The sequence below is a fragment of the Felis catus genome, chromosome D2 (assembly GCF_018350175.1).
Source record: "Felis catus isolate Fca126 chromosome D2, F.catus_Fca126_mat1.0, whole genome shotgun sequence".
NCBI classification, from domain to species: Eukaryota; Metazoa; Chordata; class Mammalia; order Carnivora; family Felidae; genus Felis; species Felis catus.
The window spans coordinates 58,864,806-58,888,991 of record NC_058378.1 but is presented as its reverse complement, the minus strand read 5'-3'; the positions used below and the strand labels follow the sequence as shown (position 1 = coordinate 58,888,991).

At 41.3% G+C, this 24,186-nt stretch overlaps 1 protein-coding gene across 2 annotated transcripts in view; it reads left to right on the top strand.

Moving 5' to 3' along the window:
• The first annotated feature begins 467 nt into the window (after nucleotides 1-467).
• Nucleotides 468-24,186, top strand: part of PKD2L1 (polycystin 2 like 1, transient receptor potential cation channel) — a 31,192-nt gene continuing 7,473 nt past the window's right edge. The window contains exons 1-5 of one of the 2 annotated variants that reach the window (XM_045040561.1): nucleotides 878-1,074; nucleotides 1,210-1,300; nucleotides 1,617-1,730; nucleotides 22,473-22,600; nucleotides 23,066-23,319. In XM_045040561.1, coding sequence (XP_044896496.1) covers nucleotides 1,003-1,074; nucleotides 1,210-1,300; nucleotides 1,617-1,730; nucleotides 22,473-22,600; nucleotides 23,066-23,319 — 659 coding nt within the window. In that variant the 5' untranslated portion in view covers nucleotides 878-1,002. Of the gene's footprint in view, nucleotides 1,075-1,209; nucleotides 1,301-1,616; nucleotides 1,731-22,472; nucleotides 22,601-23,065; nucleotides 23,320-24,186 lie in introns of both variants that reach the window. The other variant, XM_019813702.3, reaches the window with a different exon arrangement.

Here is a 24,186-nt window from a genome sequence, read left to right as displayed (position 1 = left end):
TCTGCCAGTGTAGCTCTCTCATAAGCCATAGGAGGGCAGACCTCAGACAAAAGGATATAGAGTCTGGACCTCCATAGTGCCCCCCACCATCGCGACCTCATCAGCAGTCAGGACCCTGCCCCTTAAGTGTCTAAAACAGGGGCTCCTCCTGCCTCTTTCCTTTCCCCAGCTGTAGGGCCACCACAGGGGACAGCCCAAGGTGAGACATTAAAGGGGCCTCAGACACCATTGAATGAACCTGGAGGGGGGGCAGCACTTTCCAGTCTCCTGTCCCTGGCCTTGGTCCCCAGCCCAATCCATGTCGGCCCTTTCAGGAGCTTTTAGTGGAAATTAGCCCAGACTCACAACGGAGTCTGCCAGGCATCCTCTTTTGCCAGCTCCTCCCACTGCTCTTTCATCCCCTCTTCTTTCCGACTGGGACCCTCCCCCCACCCCCATCAGCCACCAGGCCCATCTATAAACAGCCCTCCTCTCCTCCCAGCACACCTCTCTCACTCCTCCTTCCTTCCACCCCATCTCCACACCTCCCTCCCAGTCTTCTCTTTCTCCTGCCAAACCCCTGCCTTCTAGCTCCCTCCTACCCCCCTTTCTCCAAGGTAGAGGAAGAAAGAGCCCCAGACAGGACTGATGGCCATTCTCCACCCCCTTCTGTCTGCTCCCTCCCCACAGCTAGTATAGATTCTCCCTACAAAAGGCAGGAAGCAGAGGCTTTCTGAGACCAGCTGTTCTCACCCTCTCTTTCCTTTGCCTTCTGCTAACTAGACTGGACTGTGTTTTGCTCCCTCTTTCTTCAGGTGACAGTGGGTATCTGACGTGCCAGGTCCCCTACCTCATTCCCCATGAATGCTATGGGAAGTCCCAAGGGGCAAGAGCTCCAAAATATGGGGAGAGGAGCCTGGGACAACCCTGCCTACAGTGGTCCCCAGTCCCCACATGGGACACTGAGGATCTGCACCATCTCCAGTGTGATGCCCCCTGAATCCCAGCCCAAAAAGCCTGAAGATGGACCCCAAAAGAAGGCGTACAGGACCCTGGTGTCCAGCTGCTGCTTCCAGATCTGCCGTGGCATCAGAGGTACCTGGTGGGAGGAGGGTTCTTTCAGGATACTGGAGTTAGAAGAGGGGTCCCAAAAGCTTTGGGGGGGGAGATGTGATCTGAAGAAGAGGTGGGATGTCAATATCGCTTTGGGCTTTATGAATTGTCTCTTAGAGCCGATGTCCCCAGAACACAGAGGCCAGTCTCATGGTCTCTCAGAGAGAGAGCCTGGTGCAGTCATCTCCATCTCTGGGGACCCAGAAAGGTATGTGGGAGTTAGCTTGAGGGAGGGCATATTTGTGATGATACCCTAGATGGCCCCACTTGAAACAAGGACCTCCTTTCCAGGTCTTCATTCTCTTCTACCCAGTGTCTTTTCCACTATCTACCTCAGGGTGTTTGATGAAGGAGGGCAGGCTTGTGTGTGGTTAGAGTAGCCAGATTCAGGAAGACAATAATAAGGTGATGTGTGAGGAGAGGGCCAGAGTAGAAATGGGAGTAAAGTCCAGAGACTGATGGGCCGGGCAACTGGGAGGAACCCTGCTCTTAGGGATCCTAGACGTCTCTCCTATGTCCCTTAGGACTTTGGGGAACAACCCTGACTGAGAACACAGCTGAAAACCGGGAGCTGTATGTCAAGACCACCCTGCGGGAGCTTTTAGTATACATCGTGTTCCTGGTGGACATCTGTCTCTGTGAGTAACATTTGTCTCTGTGTCTCTGTGAGAAGCATCTATGCATACAACATCTGTGTACACACTTCCGCAGCAACACCTGTGGAGATGGCATCTGTGTGTGAGCAGGTCGTGTCCTGGGATTGGTTACCTTTTCAGTTAAAGATATTTTTATTAAAAAGAATTTGTCAGGGCATCTGGGAGGCTCAGTCATTTAAGTGTCTGACTCTGGCTCAGGTCATGATCTCCTGGTTCACGAGCTCTGCCCTGACAGTGCAGAGCCTGCTTGGGATTTTTTTCTTTCTCTCTCTCTCTCTCTCTCTCTCTCTCTCTCTCTCTCTCTGTCCCTCTCTTGCTCATGCTCCTCTCACTCTATAAAAATAAAATTTAAAAGAAATTTTTGTCACTGAGTTCAGGAGAAGAAGGCAGATTGTTAGAAAGCTATTAAAGTTGTTTTGTCAAGCATTATGAGGGGAATACAGTTTTTAAATTCAAGTTCCTGGCACCAGTTCAGCCGCCACCATGTTCTGTTGGAAAGTGGAAGTTTTTACCCTTCTGTAAAATGTGGAAAATGGTTCCTTTCTATTTGGAACAAAAATAGTTTGGTGGGTTTTACATGGTTATTATGCTATGTCTGATCCCCGTTTCTTTAGAGGCAGAAGGAGAAAGGTTCAGCAGGCCTTGGAGCTCAGATTCCTGATAAAAGGGTTAAAGATGCCAGTGGTATGGTGGTCAATACAGCTAAGATTCTCCCATGTGAGAGACCACCATGCCACAGACATTGAAGCAAGCTTATCTGAAGTTCTGGGAACTTCCCAAACTGGGAAGGTTTGGTATCTAAGTTGAAAGAACCCAGTGAAAGGATGAAACACTGAGCCATGAAAGGATAGAGTCAAATAATTATAGATAATAAAAAAGGTGCACCAAATAGATCGTATAAGGCCTATAGATAGGATGCTTTGTACATAGCCAATGGCTTCTTCCAAAACTTGCACAAGTGAATTTTAGCTAGTTTCGTGGAGTTGTGTGTGTACGTGTGTGTTAATTAAACTGAAGTTTGGACCCTACAACTAAGGTGCCTCCATTATTGCATGACCTTATACCCCACAGAAAGCTCTGTTCTTTTTAGGATGCATGAATCTTTTGAAAGTGTCTGAAAACATAAGCGTAGATGGAAAATGTCATCATCTTAGAGCCAACTACATTTATGTGAGCCCTGTAGGAAAACTGAGCAGAAAGCACTTTCTCTGCTTGCACTCTGTTGGGACTTACTCTGTGGGAATAGAAGGGGCAGTTCTGAGTGTTTACCATGGGTCATCAGCACAGAGTGAAAGGAGACAGTGTGTGCGGGAAACAACAGTCGACCAAGTGTACATTCTGTGGGGGCCATTTGATTCCTTTCAGCAAGTGACCATCAGAAATTCATTTGTTGACATATTGATTTTTTTGTCTTAACCATCTGCTAGGAAGGAGTGTCCTCTCCTTTTTCAGATCCCATGATAGCAGCTGAAACCCGCAGGGAGAGCCTTTCTATATAAATGTCTCTGTTTCCATATTAGCCTCTGGAGCAAGATTGGGAGGTTCCTAGCTCCCCAGAGTTATAGTGAACCATTTCTGGCTCCTGTGTATGGAACCGAAGGGGGTTGAAGTTGGGTTTCTGGAAGCCCACTGAGAATATTTAGGGGCATTTTAATGCACTGGTGAATGCTAAATGGTCTGTGACTTGCCAAAGTCTGAGTCATAAACTCAGTCCAATAAGTGCAGAGTCCCTGAGCAGCCAGCTTTAGAGGTTGTCCAGCTCAAGGACACAGAAATCCCTTCTCTATGATTCCTCCTGTGGTGCTCTGTCAGGTGGCCAACTAGCCCCATCCTGGGAAATATCCATGGGGATTTCACTATTTCATGGGGCAACCCAGTCTACAGCTAGGCAGGTCTATTTCAGGGTGGCTATTGTGTTGTTCTATTAGGATGCTGTCTTCCAAGAGCTTCAATGACATGTGTCTGAAAATCCACCTTTATCAGTGTGCTTTTCCCTGTCAGTTCCTATGGATTCAGATGTTCCAGGACCCATATTTGGTATTAGGGTCAATACTGTGGCATAATGGAAAGATATGAAGGTTGGAGACAGACAAACTGGATTCAAATACCAGCTCTGGCACTTACTGGTCTTATAACTTTGGGCACTTTCTTCTTGCTAGAACAAGGATAATACTATTTATCTTATGGAGATAACATATATAAATAATCTAACCCAATCACTGATAGTAATTATCTTTGTATCATCTAGTGGAATTTCAATATACTCACTTGGTCCTCTAGAGTGGTTATAATAAAAATACCTCTCAAGAAAGAAGCAAATCTGAAAAGGCTACATATTGTATGATTCTAACCGTATGACGTTCCGAGAAAGGTAAAGCTATGGAGATAGTAAAAGGATCAGTGGTTTCCAGGGATCCGAGAGGTGAGAGAGATGAGTAGGTGGTGTGCAGAGAATTTTTAAGGCAGTGAAACTACTCTGTATGATGATATTATAATAGATACATGTCATTATACATTTGTCCAAACCCATATAATATACAACACCAAGAGTGAACACTGATGTAAAGTATGGACTTTGAATAATGATGTGTCGATGTAGAGTCATCGTTTGTAATAAATGTACCACTCTGATGGATGATTTTGATAATGGGGGAGTCTGTCCATATGTGGAGACAAAGGTATATGGGAAATCTCTGTATCTTCCACTCAGTTTTGCTTTGAACCTAAACCTGCTCTAAAAAAGTAAGGTCTATTTGGTTCGTGGTTGGCTTCACAGATAGGCATATAGGGCTCATATCATTTGAACAGCACCATTTAAGTTAAGGCATTTTCTCCAGAAGACCTCGGTTTATCACTACAACCACATCCTTGTTGTTATTAACAGCACACACACCAACCTTTTACTGAATGAAAGCACTACGCTATATACATTATCTTGTTGACTACTCACAGTGATTCTAGGATATTGGTTCTGTCATCACTCCCATTTTATAAATCCAGAAAGGTTTAGATATGTGAAATAGCTTGCCCAGGGCCATACAGCAACTAAGTGGCAGAAGCAGGGATCCAATTCAGTGACTGTTGGCTTGATTCAGTTATTGAGACTTTTAACTAGAATCTGCTACGGCCTCTCTGCATGTCAATGTGTTACACATTAATTTATTAACACCCATCAACATCTTAGCAAAGATAACTACCTATCCTACCTTAGGAGAAGCATAATTTTGAGAGAATTCTACCAGCTGGTTATTTTTCTTTCTTTTTATTGTTGTATTTTAAAAATGATATAAAAACATTAAAGAACATTTGAAATATAGGTCACCTATAATTTACCACCACAACCCCATAGATATTGTCACTTATCACCAGTCCTTATCCACATACTTACATATTTTACCTAGTTGTATCATATGGTTCCCTTCACTTACAATTGTATATTAAATACTTCTTCATGTTCGTAAGCAGTTTTTATATTTTCATTTTAATGACTACAGTCACATCACAATTAACTATAATACTTCTCTTGTTGCCTCAGTATTTGCCAACTATAGGTAAATGTATGTATACTTGGTACTTTTTGCCATTTTTGTTAAATTATTTCCTTTGGAATTTCCAGGGAGGGAGATTACTAGGCCAAAAGACAGAAATACCTTCTTAAAGTATGTGGTGTTATTTTTGCCTTTGTAAGGGATCATACAAATTTATGATGCCACTAGTACTCTGAGATCAGACCAATTTTGTCACAATCTCACCAACATTGGATATTCTCATTTGTAATTTTTGTTATTAAGTAGGCATAACATGGTACAATTTGCCTTAATTTGCCTTTGATTATCAGTGAGGATGGACAGTTTTCTCAAGCTTTAATTTATTATATGTATCTACTTTTGTGTAAATTGTTTAAGGAAGGCATGTTTTAAGAGGGACAAGAGAGGGGATGGGGGGGTGAAGTTTGGCACATTAGACCCTAGGTGAGGGACCAACCACCAGGAGGCTCATTTCCAGGATTTGGGTTCCTAGGGCTAGGAAAATTATAGCCTACTTTGGCCTGGGACAGGCCCTCATGAACTATGGTGGGCAGCCATACTGACCACATTCCTTTTCCCATATGCTTTATTCTAGGACCTGGGTGGCGCTAGATACCAGAGCTATTAGGAGTTTCATCAGCTAAAATAGAGCTATCTTTTTTATGCAGGCGGTGTGGGTGAAACATCAGTCTTCCCACAATAACCCTATCAGTTGGGCAGCCTTTTAAGTCTTACAAAGAGCTTTTACGCCTATTATCTCATTTGGTCTTGACAACAATCCTGTAAGGAATAGATATTACTTCCATTTCACAGATTAGGAAACCGTTATTATTGTCATTATGAATAGTTCAGGAACGATCAGTAATTCAGAACAGTCCCTGATGGGTGGATTTTGTCCTATTCCTCTACATAGAAAATGCTGGAGAATGATCTTCTTGCCTCCACTCCTCCCCTCCCACCATCCTGATATTTATGAAAGGGCTTCCAGCGCTTTGTCTTCTTGGCAGGATGGCTGTAGCCTTTTGTTGTTGGAGGAAACATTGAAGGTCTTTGTATGAAAACAATGGCTGTTTGTTTTAGGAGACAGTATTGTTATCTCAAAGGTGCACCTGGGACTGGCCCTGTATAGGAGCGGCTCTGAGACAGGACACGGCTGGGTCTGGTCACCATGCAGTTGGGGAGGAGGGCACAGACCCTCAATCTTTGGTGACTTGTGCCTCCACACCAACTAATGTCAACTGGATGCTCTTTATTCATCAATGGTTGTAAGGAAATGCCTATCTCTGTTCACTCTGCCTTTTTTGAGTGGATCTCAAGGATCTGTTCATAGATTGGTAGAATCCTGCATTAACAGGAGAAGTTGAAGTAAATTTGGAGGCTAGGAAGAAGATGTCCTTCTTTTTTGCTTTATTGAGATATAATTAACATACAACATTGCATTCATTTTAGGTGTAAAACATGATTTCATATATGTATGTATTGGGAAATGATCTCCAAATTAGTTTAGTTAACACTCGTCACCATAGTTACTTTTTTTCTTATAATGAGGATTTTTAAGATTTAATCTCTTAGCAACCTTCAAATATACAATACCGTATTGTTAACTATAGTCATCATGCTGGACTTATTAATCTTATAATTGGAAGTTTGTACCTTTTGACCACCTTCACTGATTCCACTTCCCCTCTCATCCCCCTGTATCTGACAACCACCAATTTATTCTCTGTATCTATGAGTTTGTTGGGTTTTGTTTCTGATTTTTGTTTTAGACTCCACATATAAGTGACATCATATAGCATTTGTTTTTCTCTGACTTACTTCACTTAGTATAATGTCCTTAATGTCCATCCATTATGTTGCAAATAGCAGGATTTCCTTTTTTGGTGGCTGAATAATATTTCATTGTACATATGTACTGTATTTTCTTTGTCCATTCATCTGTCAATGGACACTTAGGTTGTTTCCATGTCTTGGCTATTGCAAATAAAGCTGCAAGGAGCATAGGGGTGCAGATATCTGTTTGAGATAGTGATATCATTTTCTTAAGATAAATACCCAGAAGTGGAATTGCTGGACCATATGGTAATTCTAGGTTTTCTTTTTTAATTTTTTTTAACACTTATTTATTTTTGAGAAACAGAGCATGGGCAGGAGAGAGGCAGAGAGAGAGGGAGACACAGAATCCAAAGCAGGTTCCAGGCTCTGAGCTGTCAGCACAGAGCCCGATGCGGGGCTTGAACTCAGGAACCGTGAGATCATGACCTGAGCTGAAGTTAGATGCTTAACTGACTGAGCCATCCAGGCTCCCCTGGTAGTTCTAGTTGTAATTTTTTGAGGAACGTCCGTAGAAAATGTCTTTCTTGACTAGACATCCCTAGAATTGGCAAGGAAAGGAACAGAAACATATTGGAGGTTCAGGAAATGTCTGTGGGTGAGCTCTTATACCCTATGTGACTGTAAGGATGGAAGAAGATAATTGGTCACATAGAATCATGACGTTAGTGAAGGTATGATGGTGATGGGAAGAGCATGGGACCTGGAATAAGACGACATGGTTCAAATGACAGTACAACCAGTTATTAGCCATTGCCTTTAGCAAGATAGTTCAAGATACATAAATCCCTGGAAACCCTGATTTCTGTACGTATCAGATGATGGTAATGACCACCTCTGTAAGATTGGTGGACAAGAAGTAAGTACAAATAGAACAGTGCCTGGCATATAGTAGGCTTTTAATAAATACCAGTTTATTTCGTTTATAAGTGAGGAAATAATTGAAATGTAAAGTTTAACCCACTGGAAGCCTGAGATCTGAGAAAAGCCTGAGAAGGCATCAGGATAATGCTTATGAAGGATTGGAAAGACTAGGCCCTCTAGAAACAGTTGCTGGGGATCAAGTTTGGCCATGGCTAGGAAAAGCATGAAATCATGAAATCATGAAAAACATGATTTCATGCTTTTCCTAGCATGCTCAGTTACCTATGGCCCACCCAGACACAGAAAGTTACAAAGTCCTTCTGGTACTAGGGTGAAGTGATCTGAGCCAGCTCTAGCTAAATAATAGGGATTTAGGCCCACTAGCACACTTTGGCCTATATTTACCGTAGTAGAATTCCCTGGTGCCCCAGAATTCTGAGGGCCTGGATCACTGTTACAAGACTGGTGAGCCTGGACATATCTTGTTGTCCAATGCTAGATGATAACCTGTCATTGAGTTTTCCCCCTCATGAGGCTGTCACTGGTCTCTAGGAATACAGTAGTACATTTAAGTGCCAGTTCTTGGAATCAGGGAAAGGCTTTTAACCTACAACTATGCTTTGATCAAGTACAAAGAGCAGGCAGCAGTAGCTGATAAAATCTAGCTATTCTAGATTTTTATAGATGAGCTCAGTTTGGGGCACTGCTGGTGTGAGTAGCCAGAGGAAGAACATGTAGCTCTCATTCATAAAGCATGAGTCTGAGTATTGACTCTGCCTCTTGCCAATTGAATGACCCTGAGCAGACCATATAAATTTGAATTTCATGATTCATAGTGCTAAAAAGAAAACCACAGGACCCAAATGGTGTCACTTAGGTTAAGGCCCCACGTCAGTAAATGAAGACTTACTACCTGACCCAATTGCAGTTTCAACCTCCCAAAAATGTAACCTTTAACCAGTTGCCATGGGAATTGCCTGGCCAACACTAGGAAATTTACTGATAGGTCCCTTCTGTTCCGCATAGAAGGGCGATCTTGCCTAAAACAATGGCTTCTTTGCTAATAATTTCCTTTTTCCACTCCCTCTTTAAAAACTTTTCCTTTTCTGCAGCCCTTTGGAGCTCCCCTCTACTTGCTAGATGGGACGCTGCCTGATTCACAGATCAATTAATAAAGCCAATTAGATCTTTAAAATTTACTTGATGGAATTTTGATATTTAACAATAGGAAAACTGCTCGTGGGCAAAGTGGGATAGTTAGACCATGTCTGACAAGCTGTTGGGAGGTACTGCATGAGAAAATGCTTTGAAAACAATGAAACGTGGTGCACAGGTAAGGGATTATAATAACGCTGGTAATAATTTCCTTATGCTATTCGGTGGTGGCAACAGTAGGTCTATGATTTTAAGTTCAAGTAGATCGTTAGACCTGTGTAGAGGTTCTAGTCACAGATATAAGGCAAAGGGCAATATTGTCAAAGTTGTGCTCCAAGGACCCTGGGGCCTCCTGAGACCCTTTCAGGAGGTTTGTGAGGTCTTCCCTTACCAAATTACATGTCTGAGAAAGGTCATATTTTCTTCATATGTATTTCTTTTTTTTTTAATTTTTTTTTCTTTCACATTTATAATTGAGAGACAGAGAGACACAGAGCATGAGCAGGGGAAGGGTAGAGAGAGGGGGAGACACAGAATTCGAAGCAGGCTCTAGGCTCTGAGCTGTCAGCATAGAGCCCGATGCAGGGCTCAAACTCACAAACTGCGAGATCGTGACCTGAGCCGAAGTCGGTAGCTTAACCAACTGAGCCACCCAGGCGCCCCTCTTCAAATATATTTCAACCAAGCAACATACAACAACATGTTGAATTCTGAAGCAGATGTGAGAATCCAGCAGTGTTCTTTAAGGATGGACATTAGGGGCGCCTGGGTGGCGCAGTCAGTTAAGCGTCCGACTTCAGCCAGGTCACGATCTCACGGTCCGTGAGTTCGAGCTCCGCGTCGGGCCCTGGGCTGATGGCTCAGAGCCTGGAGCCTGTTTCCGATTCTGTGTCTCCCTCTCTCTCTGCCCCTCCCCTGTTCATGCTCTGTCTCTCTCTGTCCCAAAAATAAATAAATGTTGAAAAAAAAAAAAAAAGGATGGACATTAAACAGGCTTGCAAAAGGGTTAAACAATCCCATTTTCCTCACCAAATTTATTTGTTTTGTTTTAGAAAATAATTGCTTTTCATAAAAATATGTTGTCTATGTTTATGTATATTGGGTTTGTTATTGTTTAAAAATGAATCATTATTATAAATGCTTAAATTTTTCCTCAGTTTTAATTTCTGTAAGGTAATTATTGTTATATACAACCCAAATTAAAACCTTTTTGAGCTCCTAATAATTTTTAGGAGTCACAAAAGTGTCCTGAGAACAAAATGTTTGACAACCACTTGTTTAGAGAATGAGTCTCAGCTAGTCAAATCATATTGTTTCTCAGCATGGAGTGTTCAACAAATGAAATATTGAGAGCTTATTAGCAAAACATTCAAACTAAGGACAAGATCCTGGCTATTCACACATTCATTCTTTCAAATATTTATGAAGTCCTATTACCTCGGTCAACTATTAAAGGCTTTCAGATACATGAGATACACCCTCTGCCTTCAGGGAGCAAGGGAAGCCAACACAGAAACCGACAGTGACACACGGATGGAGAGGTGCTCCAGGGTGACAGCAAGGTGGACAGAAGGTTCAGAGAGACCTGGGAACTCTCGCAGGTCTCAGAAGCAAGCAACTATTCAAGTCTGAGGAAACCCAAAGTCATTGCCATTTGTGTGTGTGTGTGTGTGTGTGTGTGTGTGTGTTGCTGTTGTTTTGTTTTAACATTACTGGCTCTCAGCCTGGAGTAGGCAGGGGTGGGAGCAAGAGCCAACTGAGGCCTCAGGCTATGAATATGCAAGAGCTTTGCCAGAGTCAGAGTCTGGAAGGGCAATGAAAGGAAAATATAAAACAATGTTTCTCCTCATTCCATTCCAAAAGAATTCTACCCCTTGCCCCCCAAAACCCTGGGAATATCTTTATTAAAAGTTTAACTAATACATAGTTCTTTGTTAAAAACAAAAGTCAAATAATATGGAAAACGTTAAAGGCCACTATTATTAAACACTGTAAATAGTTTGGTGTATATCATTTCAGCCATTTTCCAGGCGCTTATATTTGAATTTTAGTGAAATGCACTCATTTTATATAATCCTCTAGAGAATGCTCTGAGGATTTAACCCTTCCCTCATTTCTAGGTCGCAACTTTCTTCTGCCTACTGTCCATTTTAAGAAACATGAGACATTTGGAATCCAACTTTATATAAATGACCTAATAGGGTTCATTAGAATGTGTGAGTAGAAGGAGGAATTGCCCAAGAAGAACAGCAACGATAAGAGGATTTCTTCTTTTTTTCAAGTTAATTATTTATTTGGAGAGAGAGAGAGAGAGAGAGAGAGAGAGGTACATGAGCAAGGGAGGGGCAGGGAGCAAGGGAGAGAGAGAATCCCAAGCAAGCTCCACGTTGTCAGCACAGAACCCAACGTGGGGCTTGGTCCCATGACCATGAGATCATGACCTGAGCTGAAATCAAAGTCGGATGCTCAACTGACTGAGACATCCAGGCACCCACGTCTTTCCTGAGCCCCTCAGGAAACGAGGATTTCTTTTTTCTTTTTCTTTTTTTCTAAGAGGATTTCTTAACAGGGCACTTCCTACTGAGAAAAGGAAAAGGATTTTATATACTCAGTAAATAGTTTTAACTAAGAGATCTGTGATTAGATTTGACTTTTCTTAACATCGGAATTTTGTGTTGTCAGTTTGTTGACTTCAACTCTTTTTCCGTAATTTTCCTAGAAAAATTCCTTTTCCAAAGTACCCATCTGACGTGGAGGTATTCATATGAAACATTCACAGGAGTTTATTTCTCTCTCTCGTAACATTCTGAGGTATGAGAAGCCCTGGACTAATATGGGGCTCCACAGTCACGTGGAGCCCAGGTTGCTTCTACCTCACTGCATTGCCATTTTCAACGTATGCCTTCTACCTCACGCTCCAGCTCCTGCTCTTATGTGCATATTACAGCTGTCAGGAAGTAGGAAAGTAGAAAAGGAAAGTACATTCCATCCTTTTAAGGACATGAGCCGGAAGTTGTAAGTGGAAGCCTACTACTGCACTCACATTCCACTGACCAGAACTTGTTCAGGCACCATAACTAGCTGCAAGGGAGGCTGGGTAATGTGGTATTTAGATGGGAGCCATGTGCTTCTAGATAAAATTACATGATCATGTAAGAAGGGGAGGAAAGGTATTGAGAAATGACTAGTAGTCTATGCCAAATAGGGGGAGAACTCTTGCCCATAATTTGACATGGGAGTGGCAACAATTAATGGAACCCAGAGAAACCAAGGCACTTATAACCTCCCTGATACAAAATCACCAGGGAGGCTGATGAGGCCTGATAGTTTTCCACCATGAGTGGGTATTAAAGTATTTCACTAAACTATTGTGAAACTATTATCAGAGACTGTTGCAGAGGCATAAGAAGTGACAGTTTCAGGGTTCTTTATTTTATTTCACAAGAAAGAAGAATCACCCTGGAGGAGTTAGCATAAAACAAACTTCCCTCCCTCTCAAATTATATGACCAAAGCCAAAGTGGATCCAGTGTGCTAAGAAATAGGTAGAGATGTTTCAGAGAGCTTCTCCACAATCCAGGTGATAAGAGGGGCTCAGGAAGAGGCCATCCAAGTAACCACAGGGTAAATTTATAGGATTGGTAAAGCCCAAGGAACTTCCAACCCTTCAACAATTGGAAGATTGATGGAACAGTGGAAGTTCTATCCGCACAATGACTGTCAGCGCTGGGTTTGGGGTGGAGGGAAGAGACCTCCAGATCGCTAGAAAAAATCCTTGCCTTTCCTCACAGCTATCCAGATTAGGAAGGAGTAGTTGTCTTTTGAGTTTCAAAAACTTGAAGGCACAGAGTTTCCAACAGAGGAGTAGTATTGACATATAAAGGAATTATAATTATACACTCGCTGGCAGAAGCACCCCAGCTTTTCAAGGTTCTTTGTCATTTAGTTGGCACTCTCCTGCCCAAGGAGAGCACTGCTAGAAAATAACAGCTAAGTTCCATTAAATAGTAATTAGGACCAAGGAAGGAGCTCAGTAGCATATGATGGCCTAGATGGCAATCATCTGGGGAGCTAGGCACACAAAGCAACTGCTGACTTCTTGTTAGTGTTCTGAGCTGGGAAGGTCTTCCAGCAGTTCAAAAGAGAGGACTTAATATTCAGTCTCTACTATAAATATTGGAATGGATAAAATCAGGTTATTACCCAAGCTCATGATGATGGTGGTGATTAATAATTATTACAGTTATGCTTCTTTAATAATAATAATATATTATGCCCCAGCTTACATGAGCCAGCTTACATTAGGAGCCAGCTTACATTAAAGGCACTTGAGCCAGCTCAAAGGCACCTGAGACAGCTTACATTAAAAAGCACAGGATACGGGAGTGCCTGGGTGTCTCAGTCAGTTAAGCATCCAGCTCTTGATTTCAGCTCAGTCATGATCTCATGGTTGTGGGATTGAGCCCTTCTTTGGGCTCAGCACTGATAGTGTGGAGCCTGCTTAGGATTCTCTCTCTCCCCTTCTCTCTGCCCCTCTCCCACTTGCACTCTCTCTGCCTCTCTCAAAATAAATAAATAAACAGTTTCTCAAAAGCACAGATGCAATAAAATATAGCCCATTAGAACTATAATTTAAAAACTTGGCAAAAGAAATGGGAAAACATAGGGGGGAAGACACCTTGTACCAGAAAACTTAAGATGAACAAAAGTACTGCAAATAAGAACAAAGCCTGAGATTCCTGGCACCCAAAGCAAGAAGAAAACGTAAACAGGCTGCGCATTTCTCACTGGTAAGAAAAAGCACACCAGTTAATAAGGAGACCCTAGTTCTGGGAAGAATTGGCTTTGTTGGGTTTTATATGAGACATGGAATATCATAATGGATAAAAGCAACGTTAAAGACTGAAGCTACTCTTCTTTTGGCTGTCTTTTATATCTGCCTCCTTTAAAATCCATATTAAATTCTCATTCTTACATAATTTTTAGGAGTAGCGATATACTATACAGACATATGTACACATTTGTGTATGTATATATGCATATAGGCATATATATCCATATATATATGCTTATACATACAAACATATATGTGTGTGTAAATTTTTATTGTATTCTGGAGACCTGGATTTACCCAGAAATAAAGCTTGGAGAGCCTTGAGGAATTAATTGTAGGTATGTTCCTAGAATATCATCATCAGTCGGTTTAGTCAGTAAGCCTCCTTTAATACAGGGTGATTAATGTATTTTAATTAATGTAGATTTGGCACGAATAAGCTAAAGTCATTGGCTGCTCTCCAGAGATGTTCCAACAGTAGCAGAAGGCTTTCTACCTCTATTTTCTTGGAAATAATGCCATCTTTTTGAAAATGTCATCGTTTCCACATAAGTAAGGATCACATTACAAGGGAATAAAATGCAGCGAAACTGGCTTAAACCATATGGGATTTATTGTCTAGGTAATGAAAGTCCAAAGGAGGGTAGGGTTCAAGGATGACCCATCCAGTGACTTAATCATCAAAGACCTGTCTATTTCTATTATTCAATTCTGCCAGCTGCACAGATTCATCTTAGGGCTGAATCCTCTGGGACTTTCTCATTCATATCCATTATAAGAGAGAAGGTCTTATAAAAGACTCCAGAAGTCTCTCTTCATGACTTCTTTTTTTTAAGTTTATTTATTTATTTTGACAGAGAGAGCCAAGTGGGGGGAGGAACAGAGAGAGAGAATGAGAGAGAGAATCCCAAGCAGGCTCCATGCTGTCATCACAGAGCCCAATGTGGGGCTTGATCCCATGAACCATGAGTGGAGTTGAAATCCAGAGTTGGCTGCTCAACCGAGCCACCAAGGTGCCCCTCTTTGTGATTTCTTGACCTGAAATGTGTTACATGCTCATCCCTTAACCTGTAATGGGGCCAAGGAAGGGGTATTCATGGATTAGTTTAGGTCTAAGCTTCCCGCCCAAATCCAAGAGCCAGGGTTGAATTCAGCTTCTAGCAACATTCATGAGATAATCCACAGAGGTGTGATATCTCAAATAAAATCATGGTATTAACCAAGAGAAGATCTTAAGGAAGCAGTCACAAAATCTAGTACAGCATCCAGCACCTGGAAATTTTAACCTATGACTTGGAAACAAATAGGAGGAAAGATTTTTAAAAATAATTTTATGATTTTTATATTGTATTATTATTATAGCATTAATTGAACTCCATGGGAATGAAGAGAAATAAAATCCACCTATTGCACTACTCATTCATTGAAAAGTCCATTTTTCCTTCAAGTTTTTACATACCTAGTATTTTTGTAAAGTATTTAATTGTCATGATGACAAAGAAACAATTTTGCATTCTGTTTATTACCATTTCAATGGCTTTGTAACACTCCATTGTTGTGGAGTGACTCGATCATATCATAGTTTACTTCAATATTGCCTCTTTGTAGGATATTTTTGTTTACATCTTTTGACACTATAAATAACCCAGGTAACATTTTTGTACATGTGAGTTTTTCCTTCTTTGGGCTCACCTATGTCCAAGTATGACTCTTCATACAGATTTATATACAATTATCTGTTATTGTTTATACTAGAATGAAGGACTTTGGAGCTTCTTTTAAGATGGTGATGTTTTGAGTTTACTAATAGCTTTTTGCAATTCACCTCCTAACTCAGATATTGGACTCTTTAAATAGAATTTTCTTATAAGGGCACCTTATAAACTTGCAAAATACTAAACATTTGGCTTGATTTTTGGAAGGAGAGTTAGAGTCCCTAATCAGAAGGATTTGAGTGGTAGAGGATATATTAGTGTAATGTAGAGTGATGGCTAAATTCATGGTCTTTGGAGTAAGGCAGACCTGGGTTTGAATAGAAGTTCTACTCACTTGCTGTATGATCTTTGGACAAGTTATTTAACAGCATAAAATGCAGATGGTAGTTCCTACTTTCTGAGGTTTTTTTTAGGCTTATGGGAGACAATGTGTGCAAAGCCCAGTGCATAATGTGTCAGTAATGGAGGTTATTATTATTTAGCAACTGTGAATTTGATCTGAGGCCAAGGTTAAAAGGCATGATATAGTGTATGCAAGAGAACTTAGTTCTGTCCAAGAGGGGAAAAAAAAATCAGATACTCTGTGCTGGATGGTGAGCCACCACCTGGTCTCCGAATCTTCTTCATAGCATTCTCAAGCAGTCATTGTCCAGTGTCTGAAAATGTCCTGAAGTGAGGCCCTTACTCTATCAAGAAGGAAGTAACGTACTGACATATGGACATTCAATATACTTACTCGAATTCTGTCTGATTCCTTCCAGCTCCGACCCATTCCCTTGTCTAGTGTTGCCTTTTGAAACAAACAGAGCAATTCCACTCCTTCACTGGATCTTAAAGGAAGGAACCAGGAAGGCTGTTTGCAGGAGCCCACACCACGTGATCCTCAGTAGGCAGTCCTCACGGACACTGCTGGAGATGAAATGGGTGTGGGTGAAATGATCCATTTCATAATTTGAAAGCACTAGTAGCTAGGATGTTCTGCCTTTTATGGAGCTTACATTTTCCCTCCTGTCACTTCCACGCCTTGAATATAGATGGGTCCTAGGAGCAGAAAAGAATTAGTTTACTAGGGAAGCAGATAGATTTGCATTTGAATCCTGGCTCCATGAGCAAGTTATTTCAGCTATCCGACACTGGGAAATGGGGATAATAATAGCACCAAATACGTAGTGCTATTGTGGCATTAAATGCAATAGGTGTGTCAAAACTTAGCATAGGGCATATAATAGATGTTTTCAGGTAGTAAATAGCTGGTCTTTTATTTCTCCTGATATGGAGAAGGGTGGTGGTAAAATGGATATGCTGAGTCCCTGTCAGATTCAGAAATCTCTGAACCAGGTGTTCCACTTAGGCAAGCTGGTTCTTTAAAGGAAAGTCAAATGATTTACCTCAATGGTAATTAATGGGGTCAAGTGGGGGAAAGGAGACACAGGAAAGATCAACAAGTTGTTTTCAATCTTTTTCTCCTACAACATGCTGGAGGGATATGGTCCCCTCCAGTAACTGCCAGTGGCTCCCTAGGGCAATGGATTCAGTGATTTTCCCTTGGTGGTGAAAAGGGGCTATTCTAAGAGGGCTGTGTAGTTTGTCAAAGCTTTCATATCCCAAAGGGGTTCTGAGAGTCCTTTGGGAAAGATGTTATTTCTTCTTCCCCACTCCCAGTCCTTTTTTTTTTTTTTAATGTTTATTTATTTATTTTGAGAGAGAGAGAGAGCACAAGCAGAGGAGGGACAGAGAGAGAGACACACACACACACAGAATCCGAAGCAGGCTCCAGGCTCTAAGCTATCAACTCAAACCCATGAACCATGAGATCATGACCTGAGCTGAAAGTTGGGTGCTTAACTAACTGAGCCACTCAGGTGCCCTGTACTTCCAGTCTTGAGAATCACAGAAACAGACAATAGGAAACCCCCTGCCTTCTTGACGACGCTATCAAAGACAAATGGGATTATATAGCAAAAGGTCATGGCAGTGATTCTAGTGCAGTCCCAGAACCAGTAGCATCAGCAATACATGGGAATGTATTGGAAATGAAAATTATTGAGCCTTGGGGCACCTGTGTGGCTCAGTCAGTTAAACATCTGATTCTTGATTTAGGCTCAGGTCATGATCTTACAGATGGCAAGATCAAGCCCCGTGTCAGGCTCCGCACTGTTAGCACAGAGCCTGCTTTGGATTCTCTCTCTTTCTCTCTGCCCCTTTCTTGCTCACACAAACACACACACTCTTTCTCAAAATAAATAAATAAAAATTAAAAAAATAAAATTATCATGCCCCATATAGACCTACATCAATCTCTGTTTTAATAAGCCTTCTAAGTAATTCTGATGCATGCTGCAGTTTCCATATCATATTATGAGACATAGGAGCTGAATCTAGCTCAATCTAGCAATCCTGGACTTCTCCTGCCCTGCTTTTGGGTTTAGATTGCCGCAACCTCTAAGCCTCGTATTCATCTGGTGTTCTGGACAGTTGACATGTTAGGAAAATTGATTTGTTCCACCAACATTTCTACCATCACATTGTGTAAGGGTTGCTGACTTTACTTGCTTCATACATCAGCCAAGGACTGGCTTTGTTTCTCTTACCTGAGACTTTATGAATTTATTCCTCTCTTTGGACTAAATATTCTAGCCTCTTTCCATCTATTAAATAGGAATTATCCTTGACTATTTTATGATATTGCTGGTATGTGTCAAATATGGAGCCATAACACCTTATTTAGTTTGAAAATTATTCATTTATTTCATTCTACTCTACATGGCAATTTTCCCCCCACTTTTGGTTCAGCCCAACAAACACTTATTGAAAAACTATTAAATACCAGGCACCATGCTAAATGAATGAGTCATAGTCCTTGTCCCCTCAGGAGCATATAGTGGGATGACTAGAACTGGTTGTTAAGCACCCACTGTGTTCAATGCATTCTAAAGACATCATCTTTTATCTTCATAATATTACAAGAAAGACATTGTATTCCCCCATTCAGATGAGGAATCTGAGACTCAGAGCCCAAGTCTATACTGTAAGTGACAGAGCTAGGATTTGAACCTAGGTCAATCTGGCTTCAAAGCTCATGCTTATTCTACAAGTTCATTCTGAGTGCATACATGATCAGGGTAGGTCAGCATACTATTAAAAGATTCTATTCTGATGGAACTGGAGGGTATTATGCTAAGCAAAATCACTCAGTCACAGAAAGACAAATATCATATGACTTCACTCATATGAGGACTTTAATATACAAAACAGATAAACATAGGGAAAGGGAAGCAAAAATAATATAAAAACAGGGAGGGGGACAAAATATAAGAGACTCTTAAATATGGAGAACAGAGGGTTGCTGGAGGGGTTGTGGAAGGGGGGGATGGGCTAAATGGGTAAGGGGCATTAAGGAATTTGCTCCTGAAATCATTGTTGCACTATATGCTAACTAACTTGGATGTAAATTAAAAAATTAAATTAAAAAAAAAAAGAAAAAAGATTCTATTCTGTATAATTCAATTTTAAATGTTAAAGATGTACTAAAGAAAGTCCATTCTGGGACATCTTTCTCAATAGAAGTTTTTAAGGATAGAAACCAATGACCATGTGTTTCACACATGTTGGACTTTGAGTAATGTTTGTTTAATGAATATAAAGTGTGTGTTTAGAATAATTAGGTTGGTAGACTGATAATATGTTCTACCAAGTATCGATTTGGGCTTTCAGAATAGTAAGCTGAATTTCATAGAGGTGGGTGGGTAAACACCCCTTATCTCCTGAGACAAAGTACAAAATTTGCTGAAGTAAGAATTAACAAGGGAGAGAAGGTATTTGGGTGGGGAGAAGGTAGTGAATAGGCAGCAAACAAGGCTTAAACCTTAATTTTGAAGATTTTTATTATGTATTTACTTATTTTATAAATATTTATTTACTGAGAGAGTGAGTGTGTGTGTGTGTGTGTGTGTGTGTGTGTGTAAGAGAGAGAGAGAGAGAGAAGGGGAGAGGCAGAGAGAGAGGGAGAGAGAATCCCAAGCAAACTCCATGCTGAGCGTGGGCAAGGTCATGACCTGAGCAGAAATCAAGAGTCAGATGCTCAACCACCCAGGTGCCCCCAAGAGTTTTTTTAACAACTTCTACTCGGTCTTTTTGTTTGCATGTACTTCAATTAAAAAGTTACAAAGAATACTGTTTCTGAGTATCAGTGGGCATTTGACCAGGTAAAACCATTTTTCTCAAAATACATAGTCTTTACTATCTTGGATAATAATCAGAAATGCTACATCTCCATATGGGGTTGACAACCAGTTCAGAGCAATGTTAATTCTGAGTAGTAATTCTGAGTAGGATTGGAGAATTGGAGAGAAAAAGATACAGCAAGAGCACCACCTAGTGGCCGTCTAGAAGTTATATCAATTTAATCAGCCTTAGGATTTAATCAGGCATTAGGAAAAGTTCAGCTTACTGATCATTCTTACTCTGTGGTTGTGTTCTCAGCAGACAGAAGCTTCACTTCCAACCCATTTTCCAAGTCCTAAAAAGCTGAGTATGAGTTCTCCAGATACTAAGGGAAGATGATCACAGATTTGAATTAGGAGTCAAGTTGTTTCTTGGACTTAAAAAGAGCAGAATGAGGGAATGTGAAGCCATAATGCTTCCTTCTTTGCAGATTTCTCCCCCGGAAAGGTGTGATGTTGCTTGTGCCTATTCTAGGATCACTCACCAGTCCCTCTTTCCTACAAGACTATGGATGAGCTCCAGGGGTGGTAGGAGCAAGTACGGCCCAAAATTTGAAAAAGAAAATTCTTAAAGAGAATTGCCCATAAGAGACTGAAAAATCCTACTTTAATTTTTTGATGTAATTACAGACTTACAGAAAAGCTGTAAGAATAATACAAAGAATTCTTATATATACATTTCACCCATATTTCCCAAATGTGTACATTTTACCATGCTTGCATTTCCTTATTGTTCTCTCTCCCAATCTCTCTCTCTTTCTCTAGACACACACACACACACACACACTATTTGAGAATAAATTGCAGACATAATGCCCTGTTTCTCCTAAATACTTTAATATGTAATTCTAAAAACAAGGACATTATCTTATGAAAGAAAATTATCATTGATTCAGTACTATCATCTAATGAACAGACCTTATTACAATCTCACCAATTGTTTCACTAATAGCCTTTATAGTACAAGAAAATAAATTATTGTCCAGGATTTAATCCTCGCTAAATGCACATGTTACATTTAGTTTTTATGTTTCTTTATTCTTTTTTTTTTTAATATGGAACAACTCTTTAGTTTTTCTTTATCCTGCATGACTTGGCTAAAAAATTAAGTAAAAATAAAGTATAACACTAACAAATTAAAAACTATAAAAACAAGAATCCATAAGTTCATGCTGATATATATAAATGAATTAATAAATGAGGAAGAAAGGTAAGTTCTTCCTAGAGAGAATGCTAACTAACAAATGCAGAAGGAATGATGGAATGGGAAAATCAAATCTTGACAACCTTAGTAGTAATAATCAGGCAAAAGTCATTAAAGGATATTAAAACTAGTAGGTGAAAGATTGATGAGTAAAAGGATATTTACATAGTTTCAAAGTGTTTCCCCACAAAATACATATTAATTACAAAGAGAAAAATAATTTTACATTGAAGATAGCTGGAAGATACTGCCTTAACAAGGAATGAAAGTTAGCATCACCAGTAATGATACAATTAGACAATATATGCCTCCTGATAGGAAAATCTGAGAAGAACACACATATCTTCTTTGGTATGCTTTGCCAAATGTATAACCTGAATTTTTAATTTTTTTTTAACGCTTATTTATTTTTGAGACAGAGAGAGAGAGACAGAGCATGAACAGGGGATGAGCAGAGAGAGAAGGAGACACAGAATCTGAAACAGGCTCCAGGCTCTGAGCTGTCAGCACAGAGCCCGACGCGGGGCTCGAACTCACGGACCGTGAGATCATGACCTGAGCCGAAGTCGGACGCTTAACCGACCAAGCCACCCAGGCGCCCCATAACCTGAATTTTTAAATACAAGGAAACATCAGGCAAATCTAGACTGAGGGACAATCTATAAAATAAATAGCTTATACTTGTCAAATTTTATCTTTTAGCTAGAAAACTTATAGCTTCCCTTGAGATCCCTACTTTAGACTGGGTGTATGGGTTAGGGTGGTTGAGGGAGATTCAGTTTCAAGGCAAAAGCCTGGTCTTTTTCTGATGGGGATGCTCTGAGTCCCTCCCTCATGAGATAACTGTGCCCCCTCAAGATGCCCTGGGGCCAGAGGTGCCATGCCTACCTCCCACTCCCATGGCTGTGGAGTCACTGACTCCAAGGTCCAGGACACCAATCTCCATGTAAGGTGTTTGGCCAGGGCCTTGGACTACTCTAGAATTAAAAGGTACTTTTCCAAAGGCATAAATATAGGACAAAGGAAAAGAAGCACTGCCTGATGCAGAAGGTGGAAAGATCTTGGCTCTGGGGAATAAGAACTAGGAAGTTAGCTGGTTTGGGAAGAAAAAAGTGGATTTTCAGAATGACAATCTAAAAAACTATTTCTGAGTGGAGTTCAGTCTTTCTAAGGTAAGTTGGGAGGAGAGGAAGAGACCTTATAGTCATAACTCTTCCCTAATAAATTCCCTGGTTTCCCCAATGCCACTATTGCCATGGGATCCCATCTAGATAGCACCTCTGTCCCCAGGGCAATGGGCTTTCCTATCTTCTCTGGGGAATGGATATGGGAACAGTGAGCAGGACACAGCTTCTTGGGTTGGTTTCTAGTGACCTACGGAATGACAAGCTCCAGTGCCTATTATTACACCAAAGTGATGTCTGAGCTCTTCTTACATACCCCGTCAGACACCGGAGTCTCCTTCCAGGCCATCAGCAGCATGGCGGACTTCTGGGATGTGAGTATGAGATACCCTCTACCTCTCCTTTCTCCTTCTCAATGGTCTGAAGCATGAAGCCACAGGCCAGGGTTCAGGGATGTCAGACAGTGGACCAGGCCATATCCAGAGACCAGATTATTCTAGAATCAGGCCAAGGCAAAGGGTCAGGCAAGAATCAATGGGTCAGAGTAGAGTGTAGGTAGAGATAGATGAGAAATTGGGATGATGACCAGAGAGTCAAGCCATACTAGTTAGTTAAACTAGTATTGGGAGTTAGAGGTAAGGCTGAACTTCAAAATGGATCTCAAACAAAAAGTAGGGCCATGTCAGGTCAAGAAGTGGTCAAAGTCCATGGGTCAGCTGAGGGATCCAACAGAAGTACACTAGAGATAAGCCAGGGGGTCAAGGAGTGATGGCAAAGGTCATTCCAAGAGTAAAGGTCAGGATGAGGTTAGGTTAGGCCCAACCCAGATCGTGGTCTAGTTTGCCCAGGGCCCACTACTGGACAGTTTGTATTGGACCAAATGGTACAACAACCAGAGCCTGGGCCATGGCTCCCACTCCTTCATCTACTATGAGAACCTGCTGCTGGGGGTTCCAAGGCTACGGCAGCTGAGGGTCCGCAATGACTCCTGCGTGGTGCATGAAGACTTCCGTGAGGACATTTTGAGCTGCTACGATGTCTACTCTCCAGACAAAGAAGAGCAGCTCCCCTTTGGGCCTCTCAATGGCACAGCGTGAGTGAATCCCCCCACCAATGTTGCTAGGCTTGCTTCTCTGAGCCTGACACCATCCCAAGGGTTGGGAACGATTTCCACTTAGTCTTAAAGAGCCTTGGGGGGATCTGGGGGAGGGGCAGGGGGAGCATCTCTCTGAGTCCCATCTGTGACTGTTAGGAGATCTTGGTTTGGGTCACTCAGGAACAGAGAAGATACATAAGCAAACAAGACCATAGCCTCTGGACTTGTTTCCACACACAGGTCACGGTCACATTTGCACTACCCTGGGGACAGTCCTGGCAGAGAAAGCATTCTTTCTTGTCCAGGTGTTCTTATGGGTATGGAGAATACATGAAGCACTGGTGCTGCCACACAAGTCATAATTGGAAGAGTCTGACCCTTAGAACTGTAGGGGAAGAAACAAGGGGTTAAGGGTCAATGGAGGATTAGGAAAGAAAGGGGAAAAGGATGGACAGGATGTGAAGGGGAAGGAAGGAAGGGCACAGGGAGGAAAGTTTGTGGATGGAACAGAGAATCATGAGGCGAAGCAGCCAGGTGCACAACCACAAGAGCAGAAAGGGTCTTTTCTGTATTATATGAGCCAGATGTTTCCCTAGTGGGGACTCCTCAGTCTGAGATCAAAAGTGGGGCATGGGTTTGTCATCCATAGTTTTGGGTGACATCATGAGAAATCAGGACATTTATATTTGAGTTTTAGTTTGGCCACTAACTAGCTGGATTATCTTAGATATTTCTGAGTCTTAGGTTCCTCGTCTTCAAAATGTGGATAATATTTACCCTTCATTCTGAAATAGTTGTTAGTATCAAACAAGATGATATGTGTGGAATATATATTATACATGATATGTATATATAATATATATG